Here is a 24,487-nt window from a genome sequence, read left to right as displayed (position 1 = left end):
AGCTCTGATCCCATCACCTGGGTAGAAAATAGAATTAGGGACCTGGCGGCAGCTTGTCCTCAAGGGGTGGGAATCCAAGTCACCTAGTTGTTGGGGGACGGTCAGCAACATGCCCGGTGAGGCAGCCCTTCCCGGGCCTGGGTGGCGAGGTACTTCTTGAGGTTTATGAACCCATTAGGGGCGGGCTGCCCCCCACCACAGTCTGGCTGTCATTGAGCTGAAAGCAGCGCCTCAAGTTTTTAGATTTGCTTAGATTCCGGTGGCTAGACTGAGTACAGAAGAACTCCTCGCTCTTGCTCCTCGAGGGCCTTTCAGCTGGAGTCCTGCACCGAGCAGCCACGTCTCGGGACACAGGGCGGCCCCTCGGCGTTATTTGACTCCCGCTGAGAGGGTTTTCACAATTTATTAATGAGATTTCCACACCCCTGCTTTATTCTCTGGCTTACGCTGTCTCCAGGAACAACGAATATATTCGGGGCCTGTGGTTGAGTGAACACCAGACAATTGTGTGAACTCTGCCTTGGCCTTCCCTTCCCGCCCGCCCCCTCCAGCAGCATTCCTGCCCCCAGCCCCGTGCACTGGAAACTACCGCCTGCCAGAAGGGCGTGGGGGCAGGACAGGAAAGCGGGGAGCTGGGTGGTGCCTAGAGAGGTGGCATTTTGTCTTGTTTTATTTTAAAGATCACAGAGTAATTGGAAACAATTATTTTTTAATTAATAACTTGGAAAAGGTGAGCAGAAACATTTCACAAGGTTTTACTATAGGCACACCAAAAATAAAACACTTTTTGCTATGCTTCAATAATTTATCACTTCTTGACAGGGGCTCGAAAAGGGCCCAGTCTGTAAGTACAAATCACCAATTTGCTCTTTTATAAATGACTTCTTTTAAGGAGAAAATGGATGTCCCTCCAAGTGGAGCACACACGTTCTCATTTGTTTTGTAGAATATGTGGGGCCGCCAGGGGAGCCCGTCCCTCATTCACACACATCAGCCGCTGCTGAAAGCAATTTCATTGTTATCTGCCGCCAATCTGGAGCATCCTATTTTTGCTAGATTCTTCCCTGACCTCCCTTTCAGTATATAAGTCTTTATTTTCCCCTTGCCATCTTTCTATTTTAATAGCTCTCCGGTGGAGTCGTGTTTTCAAGCATGGAACTACTTTTAATCAAGATCGACTTTGGGAACCGCCATCATTTTTATGGTAATAAAGGCCTGCATTATGCACTGTGCCCACGCAGCTTGTCCCCGAGGTAGGCCTTCACGCAGCAGGGCCGTGAAACAAGGTGTACATGCTAAAATGGCTTTTTTCTTAGTCTCCTAGAGGTCAGGGAGTGATTTCCAATCGCATTGTGGCCGAGGCATTGTTCGAGTTCAGGAATTTCTCACTTGAGTAAATGCATTTTCTGTCTCTGTCCTCAAACCCTGGCTGCCATGTGCTTTCTCTGGGGCTGTGGCAAAACAGAATGTTGAGCGAGAAACAGAAAATTGTGCTTGTTATTTTAGACTATCTGACTTCATGTTCTGTTTTGGTCTTCTGAGCTCTTGCTGGCTAATCTTCCAACAAGTTGAATTGATTCTTACTTCAAAACTGTTTATCCCAAAACAGAGCTGTTGACAAGTACAAATACAGATGGCAGACATGTGGCACGGTTTTCATGTTCTCATCTCCACGCTCAGTGAGGGAGTGTTACTGAGAGATGGTTTACATCTTCAACTTTGTTATTTGGGGCAGTAGGGAGTGCAGGCTACAAGTGCTTAATTGTGTGGCAAACAGCAACAACTGTTTAGGGGATTTCCTTAAGGTCTAAAGACTCAGCAGCCTTGACTTGGGGTATGTGGTGTATCACCCTGGAGGCTGTAATAATCCGCTTTGTAAGAACAGAAGTGACCTCTGGCGGGCAATTGTCTGATAATCACACTGGCTCAAAAGTGACCTCAGTACCACATTCCAGGCCGAGGGGCCACCCTGTCCCCTTACTGGGCACTGGCTGACCTCTGTCCTCTGAGCAAATGATCCTGCAGTATTGGCTAACTCTTCTATTCAGAGGCAAATCCCAGTCCATTCTGACCAGGGCTCTTCTCAGTAGCCAAATTGCATCAACCATTATTTTTCTCTCCATACACAGTAGCTGTTGGTGAAAGGAAGACAAACTACAGTTTTTGTCTCCTGTGACGTTGTTTCTGGAGTCCCTGTGCTCAACAGCATAGCTCTGCCCGCCTTTACTAAGATGGCTCCATCACTGTGGAGCCAAACTCCGCCTCAGCCACAGGCCCGTCCTGACTTCTGGAGCCTGGATCTCCAGCAGCTCCTTGCACTCCAGTAGCTGCCGCCTGTCTGGGCAGTGCAGCCCTGAGTGAGGTGGACTGGCCATCTCTGACTCTCCAGTGGAGTCCCGTCAGCCAAAGTGGGCTGAGGCCACAGAAGCGGACAGACGTGTGTGTCTATAGCCTGAGAGGCCACGGGAGCACCCTCATTGCTGCCCACTCCGCTTCTCTCTTAGCCTGCTCCCCTCAGTTCGGAGGGGTCGGGGCCAGGTGGAAGGAGTGTGAGAGAGTGTAGAGAAGTCATCTAGCATGTATTGAATGATAACTGTAGGCCGGCACTTGGTGGGGAATTGAAAAGTAAGTATGACCCAGTTGTGCTTTCTGAGTTTGCCTACTTAGTGGAGAAAATGGGGCTAGTCATGCTTTTTTCCCATTGGATCAAAATTCTGAGAATCCTTTTAAAAATCTGAATGCTTGTTGGATCTGATCATCTCAACTATATGCTCATATGTTGAAATTCCAGGTAACTTCAGGACTAAGCAATTTCAAAACCTGATTATCTCCACCTAACCTAGTCAGCCTCCAGTGGTCAGCCTCCACCTGTATTCTCCCCCACTCCCCCACATCTAGCAAAAGTGAGATTTTCTTATTAAAAGATTGGGAAGCTATATATAGAGAAAGGTGGACAGAGTCTAGGAACTCCATAAAATCATAAAACACTGGAACTTTTGAGGTCTTGTTTACAGAAATGTTTGAATCCATATGGACTGCATTTATTCCAAGTTTTGAAATGGGATGGAGGCTGGTGGGCTGGATAGAATATTGTGCCAATAACTTGGATTAAAAGAGAGGCCAGTGGAAAGTTTACATTAAATAATTTTAGAGAAATTTTTACTACCATCATGTGCATGCAGTATTCCAGATCACTTTTCAGTGTTTATATCAAATATCAAACTTGTAATAATGAAGAAAATGTTAAAAACTGTGTAATCGGCACATGTACAGTTAGTTGAGTGGCTGTTCCTAGGACAGGACAAATCCCCACCTCTCCCCTGCAGCCCAGTAATGTATCAATCACAACCCTAAATCTCATTGGCTTGAAACAACAAATGATCCTCACCTGTACTCTGTGTCCACTGGGCCAGCAGGTGGGAGGGAAACTGCCTGTTACAGTCACCTGGGGGCCCAGAATGGGCTGGGGCCAGGGGGTGGGGGTGGGCAGCATGAGTTAGAAATACTGAACATGCTTATATCTGTCACAGCACGTATATTAGGGTTCTAGGGAGAAACAGAACGGGCGAAGAAATATACTCTATTGTGTTATCAAGGCCCTGAGAGAGATTTGTGTTAAAGAACTGGCTCATGATCACGAAGGTTGGCATGCCCAGAACTCACAGGGTCAGCTGGTGGCCTGGAGACCCAGGAAGAGCTGCAGTTTGAGTCCAAAGGCAACTGGCTGGCAGGATTTCCCTTTCTGGGAAGGCCAAGCCTGTAAAGTCTTTACCTGGATGATGAAGGCCACCCACACTAGGGAAGCTAGTCTACTTCAAGGCTGCTGATTAAATGTTAATCTCATCTAAACACATACCTTCAGAGAAACATCTAGAATGTTTGGCCAAATGTCTAGATACTGTGGCCTAGCCAAGTTGACACATAAAATTAACCACAGTATGTTGACCAGATCTTTTGCTTTAGGCATTTTTCTTACAGTGAGAAGTATACCAAATCCCAGACTGCCAAGTGTCAGATTTTTATTGCAGTGAAGAAAGAATTCTTTCTCTGTTCAGACTGGGTGGAGTTGAAAGACCTCTGTTCCTCGTTCACCTCTTCATTCGATTTTTAAAAAAATAGTTGTGGTTGGGCCTATCCTTTGTGATCACTGAACAGTAGTCCCCTTTTCCAGATGTGGGAACTGAAGGCAAAGAGTGAAGTGACTCACCCAGGACCCCTGAGTTCTCACTGCTCTTTGATCAGGCTGTTGGGGGCTGAGCTCCAGGGATTCTTCTAGCTGCACTGAGTCAATAGATGAGTTTTCTCTTCTATTCATCCTCCCAGTCGTTGAATAGGAAGGTCTGTGCACAGAGCACTGTCCTGTCCATTCGGGGATGATGTCGCTGACAGTGATTTTGCCGTCACTGCTTAGCTGCGATGTGTGTGATGACAGGTGGCCAGCAGCCCTTTCCTGGGGCGCGGGGGGTTCCTGCTCCACTTGTGTCTGTGGGTGCTGCGTGCAGACCTGTAGTTTTGAAGATGACTGTCTCTTAGCCTTGGTCCCGCTCCCCGCAGTCTCCCTGATCCTAATTAGACCCCAGGCTGCTTCCCCGAGGCTGCTGGCTGCGCCCTCGCCTTGGAAGGGTTGTGAGGTCCCCCAGCACATGTGAGAGGCCAGGGACAGACTGCGTGGGGACCTGACCCCTACCCCTGACCAAGACTGACGGGGGCCACTGTCGTTTGCCCCAGACTTGTTCACTAGAAGATTTGCCACCTGTCCACGCTCTTGCCGTGGGGACTTAGAGCACATTCCCCACCTCGAGACCCTTGTACCCCACCCCTGCTCATGGTTATGCTCTTTAATTCTAAATACAATTTTTGACTAAGTTTTCTTGTGACTTGTTTTCTTATCACTTTATATTTATAAAATATACATTGTAATAATATTACACAATATTTATATAATATCAGTTTATTATAAAACTTTTTAAAGATTTAATTAAAAACTTTTGAAACTGATCACTTTGAAAACTGTGGGTAGCAAGTCCTAGGTGCTGAGAGATTTCGTAGACCTTGACAAAATTTTGCTGGCATTTGGGGGGGAGAAAAAAAGATTTAAAATAGATTGAGAGAGATTAGACTTTCTCCCCAACCCTGGTTTGAATGGAGTTTTGCATGTTCAGATAAAGTGTTGTTTTAATGAAAAGAAAAACCAGATCAAAAAATCAGGCAGTGAATTTAAAAACCGTTCTTTTCATTAAAAACCAGTGCAGACTTTGCATGATTACTATTATTGTTGCTGTTGATTTCCCTTTAATGAAGTGACACTTGCGCCAGACTGACCCACTGTCTTCCTCCCTCCACCTTCCCTGCTCTGTGCGGTGGAGAGACCAGCTCTCCACCCGAGCTGCTCCTCCACGCCCGCCATCCCCCCCAAATGGAACAGGCGTGTTTCTCTCCAAGGTGCCCGTGTTCTGCATTTCAATTCCATTTCCTTATGATCTTAGCAAACTGACTCTCCGCCAGCGTTCTGTGCCGGGCGGGGGATGCCCTCGAGCCACGGCTGACTCGAGCACGGTCGGGTGACTCCCTGACTCTGGATTGGGAGGTGAGGGCCCGGTAGGCCGGGAGCTCCTAGAGGGAAGCCCTCTGCCTGGTTCAGCTTTTTGTCGCCAGTGGCTGACCAGGGGGCGTGATGGGAACCTGCATGGAAACACGGTCCCTGCGGCCGCAAGTGATTGTCCTGGCTCTTCCGCAAGCGTTTCCCTCCCAGACCGAGCTGCCCCCTCCTCAGCATCAGCCCACGGTTGTCCTGGAGTCTGAAAACACTGGCAGAGAGGCCCTCGCCAGTGCATCCGGGACGTTCCGTCTCGACCATCTGCTGGAAGTTCGTCTGCACAAGGAGACCATCTGACACATTTTTGGCTCGCCTGGCTGACAATTTCATCGCTTAGAAATCAGAAGAAAGAGCAGCGAGAGATGACACTGGACCCGGAGGAGGGAGTGCTCGCCAACAGGGAAGTGATGGGAATTTGGGGAAGAAAGTGACTTTGCTTCTTGGCCCGCATAGCAGGGAATAAAATAAACATTAAGTGTGGGCCGACTCGCACCCTGGCTTTTATGAAGTCGGATGTTGAAAAGTGCAGAGAAAACAGCACCTTGCGGGAAGAGACTCTAAGAAGTTTAGAAACCTTTGTAAAGTTTCTTCCTGTCACGGAACTCCAAAGAGAGAGGGAAGGGCTGGCCTGCAGAGCATCCAAGCTGTGGTGACGATGGCAGCTAAGGTGGCCCGAGGCTGCCTCCGTGCTGGCTGCTGTTCTTAACGCTTAGGACTCATTAGTCTTCACGGAGCCCCATGAGGTGACAACATCCTTTTACAGATGAGGAGATGGAAGCCTAAAGAGGTACTTGCTGGTGGTGCTGCGGCGCTGGAGGTGGGATTTGAAGCCAGTTGTCTGGCTCCAGAGACTTGAAACCATCACCTGAATGGCACCTGAACAGGTCACCTGACTAGGTCAAGCAGCCCAAACCCTCAACTGAACTTTTTGGCTTTTTATCATAGAGCCAATAACAAAGGGACGGGGCCCCTGGCTGCCTGCCGCGGCCAGCAAGGCTCGCAGGTGGCCAGAAGCCCAGGCTCTCTAGGCCTCATTTGTTTCTTTATTCCTCAAAAGGAATAATCTCCAAGCTGAAAACATTTCTGGGAGAGAAACAGAGACTGCAGCCCCTTTCAGTAGCTCAAATCTCCAGGGCCCTCCACAGCACCCCGCGGCACCACACAGCTCGCAGGCAGCACTTGGGTGATTCTCAGGAGCCAGCATGGGTTCTCAAAGATGGCGTGGCAGGACCGCGTCCTGTCTTCAGTAGTTTCTAGCCTGCTGGGGGTATAATCAACAGTGTTGTTGCCAGCAAAGGTCATCCCAACTGGTGACCACTGGGCGGTTCTGGGTGTCAGTCATGTCTAGAAAGCATTTGGCAAATACAGGTCAGAACAGCCACCCTCTGTGTCAGCCACGTGTCGCTCAACAGGTGGATGCAGAACGTAAGCGATTTAATATGACTGGAGGATTTGTAAACAACACTTGGAAAAGAAAAGAAATGCATGGCGGTGGGGACAACTTTACTTAAAATGTGTCCTAGTTGTCTCTACATATTTTGCCATTTCCACCAATTACTCAGATAAAGGAATCAAAGACTTTTTACTTGGTGTGGCACAGATGGGGCAGATAATATTAGAAATAGAATCAAAAAGAAAGAGAGAGAGAGAGAGAGAAAGAATCAAGTGAAAAAGCTCAATAAGTTAAAGTTATTGAGAATGAAAACAACAAACCGGAAGCAAAAAGTACTTCAATTTAAGGGCGGAATTTTAATTTTTTTAAAGAAGACTTCGAACACTGGAAAGATGCAGAATGATGGACTCTTTGTTGGAAGGGATTTTGGTCTCTTAGCTCGCGCAAGCAGTCCCCGTAAATAATTCTCTAGCCCAGTGTTCTTCAAGTAGGTGTAAGAGACGAACTCAATTTACTGGATAAAGGTCAGCATTTTTAAAAAAGTAAAACAGGGTGGGGGCAAGAAAATATTGTTTAAAAATATATATAAATAAATAAATAGAAAAATCAAAGTGTGCCATTTTTAGTACTCACTGGAATTATCGTGCTAGTTTTTTTGTTTCATTTTTATTCTCGGTTGTGCAGGCACTTGAGAGGGCCATGAGGTATAGTTTCTGCTCCAGATTGTGGTTGAGAAACTTGAAAGCCGCTGCTGTGGCCAATTCTTAAAAACCTTCCTTTCATGGCTTCATTAATAGCCACTATCTACGGGAAGTCTAGGGATTTAGACTTTGCAGAGACCCGACTCATAGGAAGACAATTTCTTCTCATACTCAACTTAAGTTCGTGTCACTGCCACTTGCACACACCCGCGGCGTTCAGCCCTGCCACATCCCGTCACGTGGTCTTGCTCAAGTCATTTTACATCTTTTATCTAAAATACCCTAATCCGTAAAGCTGGAAATATTAATAATAAAAAGCAGCACTACTCTCCAACCCTATGGTGTGGGTAAAATTGATTTTTTGGAAAAAAAAAATTGATTTTTTGGGAAAAGAAGATACTTTAAAAGCTCTGAAGCTTAAAAAATACTGAAGATTTCACACACGCTCTTCTTATTTATAACCCTTCAGTTTACTACAGTCGAACCTGGCCTTTCCTTGTCAGCCTCCAGCTTGGTGAGGACAGCTGCCGTCAACTCTCTCCTCTCAAGTTGAAGCCCCGGATGTGCTCACCTACTCTTTAGAAATGTAAAGTCCACAAGTCACTCTGGCCTCTCTCTTCCACGGGCACATCCATTTGTATCATTCTCCTGTTTATTTATTTTCTCATGTAGATTTATTGTCAAGTATTTTATGCAACAAGAAACATGACATGCAAGCTATGAAAATAGCATGTTGGGCAGAGGAGCTTCGTAGTGAACACTTTGCCACTTTCAAAATGATCATTAATGTTGCCACACCCTCCCTCCCACAGCAGAGAGCGGGGTACCCAGCATCTGATTTCAGGGGGAATCTAGTGACCTCAAAGTACAATGGGACAACCATATCCCTTTTCAGGAGACAGAATTGCATTTATGTTTTGTTTTGTTTTTCACTGGCATATTTTCATTTGAAAACTCTAAAGGGTTGTTTGTTTGTTGCCTGAAAATTTGTTGTAAGGCCTGCTGCTGAGCCTCAGCCCTGCCATCTTGGGCTGATGCCATTGGTTTTGGGTTGTTGTTTTTTTTTCCTGACCTAAGAAAAGCACTTAACATTTGTCCTTGTTTAATTTCATCTTGTTAGATTCAGCTCATTGCTCTGGCCTGTCAAGATCGTTTTTCATCATTATTTTGTCATGCAGTTGCCTGCCTGCTCCTCCCAGCACTGGGCCCGCAGGTCAGCGCCACAGGCCCGCGGCACCTTCCACCACAGCCCTGGAGGAAGGGTGCCCAGGAAGCTGTTGTACAGGTGACTTGGCAGTGCTGACAGCCCTTTAGGAGAGGTCCTGCAGCTACTTTCAGGTCCTCCCAGTTGTTCTTGTTATTTTAGCCCAATTTTCCCCCTATGGTCCATAAGATAATGAGAAGCAAGCAGCTGATTGTAGTTACCTTATTTACTGAGCTGACAGGAAGCTCAGAGCTTGGACCAATCATCCAGGTTGCAGGGGTCTAACCCACTCAGTAATCCATTGAAATAAAATAATAACACCCATGGTAAGAGAGTTTTAAAATGCTGTACTATGTGAGATATGTAATTTTAAATTATCTGGCTATACAGGCAAATTCTACTTGGGATGATTCTTGCACATTTCAAATTGTGTTACACATATTTGATCATATTACACAGAGAAACACGGCATCTTCAACATGCTGGGGCCGCTGGACATGAGTGTGTTTGAGCTCAAACTTTATTGAAATAATTAATATTTTCTGTTTAACTCAATAGATCCTTCGGTCATACATGTGTGAGTTGGGCTTTGGGAGGGAATGACAGGTTCTTTGGTGGGATTTTCATGCTGATGCTACAAAAACCTGACTGTGAGGTCAGCTCGTGAGTCAGTCCCAGGCTTCGGGAAAGGTGCAGTAAATGCTGTTGCTGTTAGGGCCACGGCAGACCTTCCACGAAACTTCCTGGTGCTGTCTCCTCGTGGCTTTTGCTCAGTTTGCAAAGTTTCTAGTGAAGGAAGAAAGAAGCGTTGGTTTGGACTTGGGGATGGGGAGGTATTTCTTCTTCCAGCTTTCCTAGACTGCTGTATGATCGGAAGAAAACAAGGACATTCAAGTATCTCAAACTCAGGAGCCTGTGGGCCACGTGCTGAGGAGGAGCCCCGGCACCAGGGGTCGCTGTTCTGAGCTCAGACTTGGGCGGTGGGTCATGGAGGGGCCCACCCGGCTGCCTTCTCCTGCTGTTTACCAGGCCACTGAATGCACCTGCTGGTTTTAGGGAAATCGAGTGTGTTTAGTGGGAAAAAGACCATGATAACTTATGGACCCAGCCCTGGGAGTTGAAGGTCATGAGGCCAAAGAAGAAGGAATTGTTTCTGTAGAAATGGTCCATACAAGTGAACCAGAGAATGATTTTTGGAGTTTGGTCTTTGTAGGTGCCTTGAAAAATATTTAAGAAGTAGAAAAAAAAATTTTTAATTTAACGAAAGACTTTCTCATGCAAGGAGGTTATCACTCTCCATGACCTCAGGGGGACAGGGACTAGCCAAACAAGTTTTGCTCCCTCTTAGTGAGAGAAGGTTAAGAGGTTTGGGTCATTTCTTTAAAAAAAGAAACCCAGTTTGCTGGCATGACCTTCATAACGGGAAAGAAAAGGGCAATGAGGGTGAGAAAGTGGAGGCTGGCGTAGAGCACTGGAAGAGACACAGCTCTGCCTTATTTTCAAGAGAGAATTAGAATTTTAAAATGTTCTTTCGTTTGAGATTTTCTGCCATAACCAGAAGGAAGGAAAAACCTGCAATTCAGCTCAACAGTGAGTCCAGGCCACAGCGACTCTGCCCTGCATGCTCTGAAGCTGTGAGTTTGCCTGTTCGCAGCAGGTTTGCAGGCTTAGGATGGTCCTTGCTAGGTTTCTTTCTTAGTGAGCGTGGCCTCCGAGCCCTGGCCTGAGAAGCAGAACACTGTCCTTAATTCACCCTTTGGAACCGTCACGCACCACCGCAGCTGTGCATCTGGCTCCTGACACACCAACGGCCGCTGTAAGACACAGAGGTCACGGGCACAGGTCCAGAGCACCCCGCAGGGGTCTGTGACTCAGCCCCCCACTGATTATCAGTGTGACTTCAACACAGTTTATTCCAGCCTTTCTGTGCCTCAGTTTCCTTCTCTGTAACAAGGGGCGGGTATCAGTGCATATTTTATTGGACCTTGGCGAGGATGAGCTGAGTCCATGCAGGCGCGGCATTCGATGTGCGCTTGGCACATAGTAAGAGCTCAGTAAACGGGAGTATTATTGCTGCTTCCCTGGGATGGTTGGAGGAAGGATGATTAAAATAAACGAAACACATCAAGCTCTCTGTGGCTGGGTCCTCCTCGGCGCGTGCATACGCTACATTATCTCACAGATGGCTCATGATGAGCGTGACTCGGTGCTTTGCAGGAGCTGAGCCATTCTGCGATATCCTTTCCTCCAGGGCTTTGGAGCCGGGTGGGTAGAAAAGGCAGCACTCGAAGCCCATGGGCTGCCGTGCAGCAGCGGGAGGGACCAGGAGCCCATGGGTAACGTGGGCAGGGAGCAGGTGCTTTACAAGATGCCATAAAATATAGAGGTGCTTAGAGCTGCTTCAAGGCTGGCTTTGACACCGGTTTCTGGCAATCACAAGATGGCAATGCTAGAGTTTTGTTTTGTTTTTAAGTGAAAAGGAAGTTTTACATCAGCCCCAGACACACCTTGTCAGTACGGTTGTCACAGGGGACATTGCTCGCTGGCCCTGCAGCAATCCCACCTCCCCGGGATAACCACTGCAGCCACACTGACCACGAAGCAGAGGACGCTGGGTTTTGTTTCAGTTAAACATTCTCCCCCTTGGCAGAGACCAGGATGAAGGCATCTGGCTGAGAGACCGTGGCCAAGTTGTGCAAAACCAATTCCGGTTCCGTCGAGTTCTTCACACAGGCTTGAACACGGTCGGTGTGGAAAGGGCGTGAGCGTGTGTGTGTGCTCTTTGAGAAACCGATGCGATTACGGCTGGCTTTGGGCATGGAGGGACAGCGCTTGTGGGTGCTGAGGATTAGCGGCGACAGCTGCCGTCCCTGCCAGTCCAGGAGACGCCAGGCGGGCAGTGTTTACCGCGTGCGTCTGCACAGCTCGGAGGGGGAGGCATTCCTGGCGCCTCAAGGAAGCCTGCGCCTGGGTAAGTGGGTGTTTTCCTGGGGGCAGGTAGCAAGGAGCTGGTGGGGAAGCAGAGAAGGAGGGATCCGAGGAGGGGAAAGGTGGGCTGCATCTATGGTCTGAGGGGTGTGGGGCTCAGCCCTTCCACCACAGGCGTCTGCATTTGAGCTGCTTTGGGGGTGAGAAGACCACCTTCCACCTGGACAAGGGCTCACGGGGTGTCTTCTTTGTGGCTCTTCTATAAAAGAAATTGGAAATGTCCTGGGTGCCTCTCATCTGAGAACGTCACTCACTCGGGGTTCACCATCTCAGGGGTTCACCATCTCAGTGCACCAGGACGCCGCAGGAGGGGCCCTTGGTGTAGGCTTTTCTCATTTTCATGCCTTGTGGGGAGCAAATCTGGCAGAGGGTGTCGTCTGAAGGACTCTGAGGTGGGTCAAGAGAGCTGATGTACGTACAGCTCCTGTGTCTGGGCCCGGCCAGGGTGGGGCCGGAGAGCTGAGGATGCGTAGGGACCACCTGGCGCGTGATCATCCATTTCTATGGATTATCTCCTCAGTCTATTGCTTTGCTGGCTGGTTTCACTACACTTTTAGTAATTTGGTTTTACCTCTTAAAGCCAACTAGTTCGAGAGGAAGACAATGCCTTGCATTGCTCCTTGGATCAAAAAATTAGCATAATGTACAAGAAATTAAGTTTTTACAGAGAACGTTGATTTATAAAGCTGTCTAGGTCCAGGTGTATCGTCACAGGCCAAGTCTGCACAGACTGTGTCGCGCTCACAAGTCCGCTTTCCATCCATCACTGGCCATGGACTGGACGGCTTTTGCCCAGTTTACCCTCCCCCACCCTCTGGTAACCACCATTTTGTTCTTATAGTTTACGAGTTTTTGTGTTGTCCAGTCATTTGCTTCTTTATCTACCACATAGAAGAGAAATCATACAGTAGTTGTCCTTTTTTGACTTGTTTCACTTACCATGCTGTTGCAAGTGGCAGGATTTCATGTTTTTTTAAATAGTTGCGTGGCATTGCACTGTGAATATACCCTGCGTCTTCCTGTCCACACATCGGTCACGGGCTGTTTCCAACTCCTGGCCTTGTGAACACCGCTGGGGTGAGCAGGGAGGAGCACATACCTCTTTGACTCATGTTTGCATATCTGCAGACAAATACCCAGCAGTGAGGGGTGGGGGAGTAGCAGAACTTTTGAAATAAAGCAAACTATGAAAACAAACACACATAAAACCATGTTTAAAAATGCCCTTGTGTCCTGAATATTTATTCAGGAAGCTTTTCCACCTGTCTTGCTTGTTCTCACTTTATTTTCACCTGTGACCTTCTTTTGCACAGTCAACTTTTCATTCTTTCTGTTGATGAACACTAGTACTGGCCAATAAAGATGGAGTTACATGGTAGTGTTATGTTTTTTAACACTAATTATTTTCTGCTATTCCTGAGCCTATTATTTATTTATTTAGTGAGTATTCTTTTTTTTTAAAAGATTTATTTATTTATACAAGACCCGGAGTACAGGCCAGATGCATGGGAGGGTGAGAGGATTCACCAGAGACAGAGCAGGGAGCAGAACAGGCAGAATGACTGAAATACACTGCTGAGGGGAGCAGTGGGTGAGGCAGAAGAGGTCTGCCGCGCCATGTGGGACCCTTGCCTGCCGGCCGGGATCAAACCCACACCACAGAGGCTGCGAACAGCTTCACAGTGCGGCGCTCAACCGCCTGCGCCACCAGGGAGGCCCTTAGTGAGTATTCTTAACTAGATATGGAATTGGATCACTTGGGTGTAAACTTTTCTGTTCATCTTGTGGGGAAAAGTAGGGACGTAAATAAATCAACTAACAGGATACAGGACAAGGAGCTATCAAAGCTTTGCAAATTCAACAATCGCCTCTAAATAATTAATAGTTGGCCGGAGTTCTGTGGCAGTGAACTTGTAATTGGCAATTTCCAATGGAGGCCCATGTGCCTCTGCCACCATATTGGAATATCAGTGTCTCCTTTGGAGATCAGGTATCTTAGAAGGAGTCATATGATGATACAAACATTTTCTGGTCTTATTTCTTCAACTTTCTTTCTTTCTTTCTTTTTAAAGGGCACTAGTATGCAACGGTCAATAATCTACAGAGCATCCCTTTTTAAAAAAAAAAAAAGATTGATTTATGTATACAAGAGCCAGGGTACAGGCCAGAGGTGTGGGGGGTGAGAGGATTCACCAAAGACAGAGCAGGGAGCAGAACAGGCAGACTGACTGAAATACGCTGCTGAGGGGAGCAGCGGGAGAGTCAGGAGAGGTCTGCTGCGCCATGTGGGCTGCTCCCTGGTAGGCCGGGGATTGAACTCGTGCTGCAGTGGCCGCGGACAGCCTCACAGGTTGCATCTTAACCCCTCATAGTCTGGGCTTGCGCCGCCTTCTCTCTGGAGTCCTGCTCCTCCGCCTTTTCCCAGGGCGCCCACGCGCGCAGGGTCCCAGCCTCAGGACCCCGGGACCCACCCCGTCACCATCCTCCCCAGCAGGTCTCCTGCTCACCAGGTGACACAGTTGCAGGTGCCTGGCGAGACCTTGAGAGACCCCAGAGCCCCAGGTGCAGGCTCCAAGTTGTGCCTGGGCTTGCCCCGTTCAAGTTTGGCTTAATTCTAAGAAACAATCAAGTGTCAGAGCTGGAGGACTTATTTCCTGGTTGTAATTATGCACTTCGAAATTTGTTATGATTGATATACAATAGCATCTCGTTTGTAATTATTTTTTAAATTGTGACTGAATTTGTCTTAATTTTTATTTATGTATTTGGTAATTTAGGGTTTGGTCACTTTTTGTTGATTTACCATAACTCAATTTGTCTGTTTTATAGCTTACAGATACTTTTTTTTTAGTTTATCATTTACCTTCCAATTTCTTCTGTATTCAGAATTTAAACAATCATCTTTTCCTTTGTGGTTATTAGGTTTTCCTTAGAGAGACACTCCTGATGCTAATATATATATATATATATATATATATATATATATGTATGCATGTATGTACATATGTATGTATGTATGTATGTATGTTTTAAATCCCAAAAAACCAAACCATTGTTTCTACTTCTTTTGTATTGCATTTTTATTTTTATTTTTTTATTTATACAAGAACCAGGGTACAGGGCAGAGGTGGGGGGTTGGTGAGAGGATTCACCAGAGACAGAGTGGGGAACAGAACAGGCAGACTGACGAAATACACTGCTGAGGGGAGCAGCGGGCAAGACAAGAGAGGTCTACTCTCCATGTGGGTTGCTCCGAGGCCGGCGGGGATCGAACCGGCACTGCGGAGGCTGCAGACAGCTTCACAGCGCTGCGCTCAACCACCTGTGCCACCAGGGAGGCCCTGTTGCATTTTTACATAACTTTGATAAAAATGGAATTATTTGGGGTTGTGAAAATAACACATCAAATGCCCCACTCTCACCCCCACCCCCATGAACTGTTCACTTCTTAGGGTTGGTCTTAGCTGTCAGTTCACCTTAGTTTAGTTTCTAGGCCTTTATAAAATCACAGCCAGGGTATATCCAGCATCTCACCTGGACGCTGCTTTCTGTTGCAGTGACCATCAGGAGCAGCCTGGATTTCATGGGATTTCTGCTTCAAGCTAGAAGAGTGTCCCATCACCACGTAGCTGGTGCTTTTGTCTTCATTCCTCCTTACTCCAAACTGATGGCTTATTTTGAAGAGGCTGATGCAGTCACCCACTTGGACAAGTCCAGGAAGAGAAACCTATCACTTGTGTGGAAGGCGCCCGCCCAGCCTGGGGGGATGTCAGGTTCCTGTAAGGAGGCTTGAAGTCTGCTCTTAGCGACAAACTTCTCCCCTCCCCGCTCCATGTTTTTTTGTCTCCTTCCTTCTTCCGGCCACTTGATCACAAAGTCAGGGCTCCTGGGTTGCCCCAACGTAGAGATAACTAAGAAACCACTTGCCCCTAGCTCGCCCCTTTGCTGTTATTCCAGTTGCAGGTGTGTGATTTCTGGCCTCCCTAGGAACCCCGGTGAACCTTGACCTACCTTTCCACGAAATTCTGACTGGCACCCGAAGAGCTGGTGGTGGGTGAGTGGGGAGAGAGCCAAGACAGAGAGGGCCCAAGGCACACAGACACGTGGGCATTGCCTGCAGCCCAGGGAGGTCACTGACCTAAGACTCCATGCCGCAGTCTGTTGTCCATCAAATGGATGCAATAAGATAGCAACTACCTTGTAGGGTGTGTAGGCCCCGCTGGCCAGCGTGCGTCAGCTTACATAGTGCTTAGAACATAGTGCTCACGCAGTGCTGAAGACTAAGTGTTAGTGTGGTGCTGAGGACGGAGTGTACATAGTGCTCCCAACAGAGTGCTCGCGTATTGCTTGGAACAACGTGCTTAGGTGGTGCTTGGAACAGCTGCTGGCGGTAGTAAGCAGGACACAAGCGTCATCCGTACTCAGAATGGGACACTTGCTCTGTCATGCTTTCAGACACTCGTGTTTACCAAAAAAGGAGACTTTCACTTGTGCTTTCTGGAAAGGGAGTGTGTCCTCAGTTTCTTCTCCCCACCCTGGTGGATACAGGAGGGAGCTGTGCCTGAGGATTCCCCCCTGCACTGGGGAGCCCCCAGCCCGCTGTGTTCCTCTTCACCCTCCCCCTGACCCCCACCCCACAATCCCCGGGGCCTTCTGTAGCAGCCAGGGCAGCCGGAGGAGGACCCGGCCCTCGCAGTCTGCGCGTTTGGAGAGGCCAGTGCCCCGAGTGTGGGTGACGCTGGGGGCTGCCCTGGGCTATTGGTTCTCTCCAAGGCAGGGGTGTTGTTCTGAGTCCTTAAATTGTGCGGCTCGTTTTACTTCTCAAAGCACCTTCATGTCAATTTTCAGATTTACTGCGCAGCTGACATGATGACAGAAGTAGTTTAGAAACTCGCCACCGTTCCAGAGAACAGAGCGAGCCCTTGACCGGAAGCCCTCCCCAAGCCGCCCTGCGCCCTCTCCTCCTGGGGTCCTCGGCCACCATGGGGTCCCTCGGCTCGAGTCTAGACCGTGAGCCTTATTTAGCCTTAACTCTCTGGTGGCCTGAGCTAAACTAACCCCATTTCTGTGATTCCCTTCTGTGAAAGCAGGATAAAATCATATTTGCCAACAATCTCCGCCTCGATGAAACTTTGGAGACGGTAAATGAGAGGTTTGTGAAGGTGATTTCTACTGAGGAGAGCCATTAAGTATTCAAAATATTATTTTGAGTATTAATGATTTATCTCTAATTTTCCGTTGAATCTGTAATTGCGATAGAATTGTACCATTGTGTACAGGAGCTGTGAAATTGTCAATTAACAGTGGAATTCGATTAACAATGTACTAGTAATGGCTAATCATCAGGTGAAAGATGAAACCTGGCATCTAAACGGTTCAGGAAGGCCCCTTTTCATCCACAGCAGAATTTTAATTTCTCTTTTTTAGCGAGAGGATTGATTTGTACCATCCTTGCCTATTTCCATTTTGTGCTGCACTTGAGTTTTTATTTTTAAGAAAGAAAGAAGTCACTCAAAGGGTAACGCAAGCTTCTAAGCCTGCATTCATTTAGGCCTTGCTTCTTATTTATTTATTTATTTTTTGGGTCTGTTCTCTCCTTCACATTAGGATGCCCCAAGGTATTATCTAAGGGAAACCAAATCCTCCACTCGCTCTGCTTGCTTTTCCCACTGTGTCTGTGGCCCAGTCATATTTTGTTTACTGGCCGAGGAGGACAGAATCATCTCTGGTGTCTCAGCGAACACACAGCAGAGCTGGTCCTGATGGCCGCGGGGAGCAGGGCCCATGGCGCCAGCCTCCGGACTGTGGCCAGAGGGCATGGAAGACCCGGGCCCAGGTACCGACAGCCTCTGTCTTCACAGCCGCCCGGCATCTTTGTTTTTATAGTTGTTCTCACTTCAGTGCTACTGCAGCTTCCACTTGGGTCCACACCCGCAGTGACCACCTGGCCCGGGGGGCTGCGGTGACAGCCGGGAGAAGGAGGGGCCGCTGCTGCAGGTGTGTTGCAGCAACACGCTTGTCCAGCTCAGCCTCACATATTAAGTTGGGCCCTGGGCTGCAGGAGTTAGCTTCAGTTGACCTGAGCTTGGCTGCAACAGTTAGCTCAGCTGCAAGAACCAAAGCCAGCACACCCTCCTCCAGGCCACATACCCCACCTTCCCAGAACCTCAGCTCTTGTCTTCAGGCCCCTCAAGTCACACAGAGAGCACAAGAAAGAAATGATCTTTTCTCACGGTAGGGAAGTGGCTCTTTGCAGCCAGGCTGGAGAGGGATCAGAAGGGAGGCTGTGTTGATTCTGAGCTGCTCCTGGCCCAGGAACTTCTGAAAAAACGAAAACAGGAATAAAACTACCCAGCTAGGGCCTCCCCGGTGGCACAGCGGTTGAGCGCTGGGTTGCGAAGCTGCCCGCGGCCTCTGCGGCGCCGGTTCAATCCCCGGCTGCTCCCCGGCCACTGGAGGAGGTGGAGGAGGGTCCCACATGGCGCGCAGACCTCTCCTGCCGCCCGCTGCTCCCCTCAGCAGTGTACTTCGGTCCTTCTGCCTGTTCTGCTCCCCGCTCTGGCTCTGGTGAATTCTCTCACCCTCCCGCGCTTCTGACTGTACCCAGTGCTTGTATAAACAAAACAAACAAACAAATAAATAAATAAATAAAACATGCCTCTATTAAAAAAAAAAAAAAAAAAAAACTACCCAGCTAGAGAATGTTTGACCCTGGTGACACAAAATCCATTTTCATTATTTATTTCGAGTGAAGTGCTCTCAACAGATCCCACCCCACAGGCACCGGCTCACGCACAGAAGACTTACTCCCCGTCCCTCGACCCCACGTCTCCTTTTTCTCCCTTTATTCCTGGCTAATCTGTTAACACCAGGATCTGACCTGAATCCTGACTTCGCTCAGCGCTGCAGACCCAGCCCAGACCATACTGTGCGCCTGCATCTCCTCCAGCTCCTCAGCACACTGTGGGTCTGCAGAAAATGTCCAGCCACCACTAGAATTCAGGCAGGAGTGGGAAATTGTCAGGTTTTGCCATGCTCTGTGGTTTGTGTTAGAATTCTTGGTTTTTCACTTCAGTCTTGATGTTTTTGAGTGATGAAGGCATTGAAACTAAGTCTCTCTCACACACACACACACGCACACACACGCACACACACATGCATACACACACACACACACACACTTCAGTCTAATCCGGCTGGAGCTCTGGCCAAAGAAACACCCGCCAACCTTTCTTTGTGCCACCCTGGTCATCATCCAGTCGTTGCCATGGAAACCCTCAGCACAGGTGCGCTGTGCCGGGCCCTGTGCTTCCTGCTTCTCCATCAATGCTTTCATTTCACCTCCACTGCAACTCAGCTGTAGGACTGTTATCTGTCCTGTTTTGCAAAAGACGAAACTGTTGCTCCGGGAGGACTTGCCCAGAGCCAGGAATCAGCAGAGTGGAGAACCAAACCCAGCAGTAATCTGACCCTGCGCCGGTGCCTGTTTGGCCACGCCTGCATGTGCCGTCTCTCAGGCTCTGGAGGTCATGTCGGGAGGAGACGTGGCGTGCAGCAGAGGGTGACCATCCTCGTCACAGCAGAGGCTGAGCCATTGTCGTCACTGGGGAACATACAGCGTTACGTGGCAAGACAATCTAGGCTTTTAAAAATCTTTGATTTGTAGGATTGTACTTTTTTCTAGCAAATTCTGGCAGAGATGAGAAAAAGAATACAGTGGTCCCCATGGTTGTTACATCCTGCTTTGTGGCTCTTAAGAATGCACAAGTCCACAGGACCAGAGGCTAACAGTTCAAAAAGATGGGAGAAACCGAGACCGTGGGTGCTCAGTCGGGGGCAGCTGGTTTTAAGGCGGCGCTTTTGAGTGGCTCACACTGAGGGCCTGTCTAGGCCATATCCATCTCCAGGAGGCTGCCTGTTATTGGAGCTGTTGGCGCTTTTCTGTACCCTCAGTGCCCTCACTCCCTTTGCGGTGTCTGCTTAGCTCCCAGGCCCCTGGACCCTGTGACGTGGCTGCATTCAGAGGCGTCCGCAGCGATTCCCACTGGGGCTGCAGAAAAGGGCAGCTCAGACCCTGTGCCAGCCAGGATTGGGGTGACTGTGGTTCCTGAGAGCACACTGAGCTCCAACCATCTTCACATGCAGCTGCTGTGGTCAGCAAAAGCCAGCGACTCAGCGGGGACAGCAGCCCGGCCCTAGAACTGTCTCTGGAAGTTCCGGGGCCGGAGCAGCTCTTGGGCCTCAGAAGATCCTCTTGGGATGGGCTGACTCCCAGCCCCGGTGCCCGGCACAGGTAATGGCTGGGGTGGGCCACTCTGTGCGGGTGTGTAGGCCAAACACAGGGGGGCTGAGTTAACTCGTTAACTTCCAGAATTCTGGCAGAAAAAAGATCCCCACCAGGCTTATTCTAAAGTGCACGAGAAACCCCCATTGTAGAAGGTCAGGATTGGGGTGATACCAGCTGGGGCTTCTCTCTCTGGTGGGGCGAGGTCTCTGACCTACTGCTGTAAATAAAATAGAATAAAAAGAGACCGCTTATGTTCTAGATTTATCCATTTATAATATATATTGTTTTAAAAAATAGTAAGTACAGCTGGGGAGTCTTGGTTGGCATTTGTCCTCTCCCCCCTTCAACCTCCAGGTCCAAACTCAGATTCGTTCCAAGAACATCTGATTTGATCAGTGTACACAGCAGTCGTGGGAAAAGTTCTTTTAGATCCAAACATTTAGTGACCTTTTCCTAGCACTTCTGTTCTTCCTTTGAGGACTCAGAATAATCCAAGTTTCGATTTGTCAGACACTTGCCTGCCCTCAGGGAGGGACGAACAGGTAGCCCGGCAAGGTGCTCGGGTGAAGGGGCGGCTGGTGTTTGGACCCAGGAGTCAGACACTCCAGGCCGGGACACCCACCAGCTGTTGCGGGAGCAGCCGAGCGAGAGAGGAGGAGCCGCACACTGCCTGCCAGACACGTCCAGCTTCTCCACTAGGCTCAGTGGCTCCCACGTTATCAGCAGTTGTAGAAATGGATGGCTTTAGTGATTCGTTTCCCACTTCGCCTCTGCTCCCGCTCCGCGCCTTCCCTTCACAGCAGCGGCCTTCCTGGGAACACCATTTTCAGACCCAGAGGTTAACTCGATGGGCGATAAAAATTATACATCCCCATGACTTATTTTTCCTCTGAAGTCTTAAAAGGAGCAGAAAATAAAGCATGGACACTATTCTTGCTCAAATTTATCAGCACCCACAGCAAGAGGAAGCGGTCTTTAAGGGTGTAGCACAACAAGACGGCAAAGCTCTAAGGACCTAAGTTCATTCTTGCACAGGCCTCCGGGCGCCCTCTGGGGCTTCCATTAGCCACCCTGTCCTGAGGGCATATTCCTCTGCCAGAGTCCTACTCTGAGCTCTTTTTTTTTTAGTGTTTAGTATATTTTATTTTATATAATTCTTACATCATTTTTCATTTTTGCACAATGTACGCATTTTCATTTTGGTTATACTCCCCATACAATTGCACCCCCCTTATTTTAACCCTAATCCCTCCTCTCCCCCACCCCTCAACCCCCCACCCCGTAGTGTGTCTCTGGCTTATAGTTGTTTGTTGATTTTGATTTTCACTTTCTTATAGTCATTCATTTTCCTGGTCCCTTATTTAAGTTTTCTAGATTCCTGCTATGAGTGAGACCATCCGGTATTTTTCTTTTTCTTTCTGGCTTATTTTGCTGAGCATGATCCCTTCCAGCGCCATCCATGTGAGTGTTTTGTTTTTTTTTTAAAACAGTTTATTTTTATTTGCAGCGACGAGACAGGAGGGGTCTGCTGCGCCATGTGGGATTCTCCCTGACCGGCTGGGATCGAACTTGCGCCGCAGAGGCTGCGGACAGCTTCACAGCGTGGCGCTCAACCCGCTGCACCACCGGGGAGGCCCCATGTGAGCTCTTTTAAGAGCAGGTACAAGGCTGGGTTTTCAGCTGCTGCCTGGAGTTGTTTAAAGAACACAGGTTAACTGCAAAGTTCTGGGGCGCCTTGGTGGGGGAGAACAGCCCCTTTGACTTCTCTTTTTCCCTTTGCTTTTCCAGAACAAGATGGAGGTCGGGGCTGATTCCTCCTCTGTACGCAGCCCATCCTGCCCAGCGCCAGGTCTCTGAAGAGCGCACCCCAGGAGATGGGGAGGGGCAGCCAGCCCAGCTCCTGTCTCCACCCCTCTGTCACCTTTGGGCCACCCACTGCAGGAGGCCGGTCAGTGCACAGGGGCTGAGAGTGGGACAGGGAAGCTGGGAGGGTGGGACAGGGTACTCCCACCCCCCAAAGCCCAAACCCAGGCCTGAGCCTGGGCAACAGGTGCGCCTTTGGGCATCCAGCTTGCTAGTCCCCAGCTGGGCGTACTGCTTTGCCTTGCGGCCACCTTGGGCACAGCCCTGACCGCTGGCCTGTGCTCCCTTACACCCAGCACTGCACAGGTGCAGAGGAGCGTCAGGCCCACCTGCCTGAGATGCTGACCCAGTGGCCCAGGGGGCCAGAGGGTGCTGGCCAGAAACTGGGGGAGAAGAGGTTTGTTTGGGTTGAAGCGGAATCCAACTGGATCCCTCCCTCTGTGGGTATTAAGAAAGCCATCCTCTGAGGGGACGGGGTACCTGCGGCCCTGGGGAGGCTCGGGCAGCACAGGCTGATGAATCGCTGATGAGAACAGGGGCGCACTGTGTCCCCCCTAGGAGTGGCAGCAGGAGGAAGCGGGGAAAGGATGGTTTTATCAACAGAGGGAGTTCTTCCCCCACTTTGTTGTCTTAACATCTGAAATGTAGCTGTTTTCTTTTTTCTTTTAGCAATTAGACGTTCTGTTTGAAGAGTTAAACCCAACACAATGAATATTGTATAACCTGCTCATTAATTAGACTCCCGTGGCCGCTAAGCTTCCTCCTTTGCCTTAAGGAACCCACAGAAATAGAAACTCTGTCCCTCCTCACCGTGTCAGCTCATCTCCTCTAAGTCTGAAAAAAAAAAGGCACGTTGAGGTGGTGTCTCTTGCAAGAAAAAGAGCCACGCTCTCTCTCTCCACATTGCCTCAAAAGGAGTTTTGTTTTCAAACCGAGAATTCAAAAGTGCTTCTGGTTCAGCAGACCAGGTAATGTAGGAAGCCTGGCAGATCAGCAAATGGGTCCGAACAAGGGTGTATTAGAGACCCAGTGAACACAGTTGTGGCGACCACAGCACCAGCACCAGACCTCAAGCACCAGAGTGGGGGAGTGAGCCCCTCATGGGGAATGAATAGGCCTGGCGTTTGCCCTGTAGGAGGCGTCTGGTCCCTGCAGCCAGCAGCCATTTTGCCTTTTGCCAAAGTTCAGGCTGCAGAAACAAATGTTACCACAGCTGGAAGAGCAGCCCCTGCTTGACTTTTCAGGGGATGGCAGGAAGATGCACCATGGATGAGCCAGTAGACTCCAGTGACTTGAGGAACACCCCTTTGATTCAGAACCCCAGGGTTGGCTCTAACTCTTGTATCTGTTAACCTAACACAACACTGGAATGAGCTGCCTTTTCAGAGGTGAACCTATTACAGAGACATGGTCCATGTTAGGGCAGAAACAAAATCCACTATAAATTGTGAGGTGATAATTTATTGGACGCCTAAATCGTGCAAGCACTCGCTCTTTTGGGCTCTTTGAAGATCACATGCATGTTCAATAGTTAGCTGTAACTCACAACTAGCTAGCTGACGTGCCGTTGCTACTTACCTCATCCTGCAGCTGCAACATTATCTTTAATTTTTATTTTTCACCTATGGCATCTGATTTTTTAAAATAAAATGTCATGGTTTATCATACATGTACATGCCTCACCACAGCCACCACCAACTAGTCCCACTATCCAATTCTTATCTTGAATTCTAGTTCATTTAGAGAAATGCTATGACACCCCCCCAAAAAAAAGAACCAAACTACTATTCCCGTTCCACCTGCTCCCCCATAGCTCCTTCTTCCCCAGCCCAGAAAATGGGAGGGGCACCCCGCCAGTTTGTCACCATTCTTCCCGCATCTTCAGGGTCAGACACACTTGCAGAGACATTCTGAGTCAACCCTTTGTTTGTCAAGGGCAGCTGGAGTCCATGGGTTTGACTTGAGGAAATGAACACGCTCCTGTTAACCGTGATCTTGAAGGTCCTCTGAGCCCAGTTCAGAGAAGCCCCTGAGGGGAGTGAGTAGGAATTGTTAACTCAACCTGCAGCACTTATTAAAGTACAAAGCCAACACACATTACAAAAAGGCAAAAGACTCAAATGTAACATCTTAAAATAGCATTTTTGTTTGTTTTGTAGGAACAGCTAGTTACAGAATTGTTCAGCAAATCATTTCTTGGAGGAAAAAGAGGTTTGGAGCTAAACACACATTTAAGGGAAAACAACAGAAAAACAATTGCCAAGAAACCTTAGCAATTGGTTATTTAATAACCACAGATCAAGGATGGGGGAGAGTCTTAACCTTTTTACGTTCAGAAACTATTTCTGATATTTCTAATTAGTATCCCTCCTTAGGAACAACCATTTTGGTAAATCACAACTTAAGGCTGAACTATCTCACTGTCTGGCTGTCTGAACTAATTTGCTGTTACAAT

General features: G+C 48.6%; 1 protein-coding gene across 1 annotated transcript; it reads left to right on the top strand.

Moving 5' to 3' along the window:
* Positions 1–557: 557 nt before the first annotated feature.
* REELD1 (reeler domain containing 1) lies at positions 558–22,499 on the top strand. The gene is given in 9 exon segments (XM_037497767.2): positions 558–1,204; positions 15,440–15,640; positions 15,643–15,663; positions 17,555–17,718; positions 19,836–20,006; positions 20,009–20,175; positions 21,958–22,217; positions 22,220–22,350; positions 22,401–22,499. Coding segments are annotated over 9 exon segments (1,266 nt in total). The 5' UTR covers positions 558–1,152.
* Positions 22,500–24,487: the final 1,988 nt, after the last annotated feature.

Source organism: Talpa occidentalis, unplaced genomic scaffold (assembly GCF_014898055.3).
Source record: "Talpa occidentalis isolate TD23 unplaced genomic scaffold, MPIMG_talOcc4v2.1 talOcc4.8, whole genome shotgun sequence".
NCBI lineage: Eukaryota > Metazoa > Chordata > Mammalia > Eulipotyphla > Talpidae > Talpa > Talpa occidentalis.
This window is presented reverse-complemented; position numbering and strand designations above follow the sequence as displayed.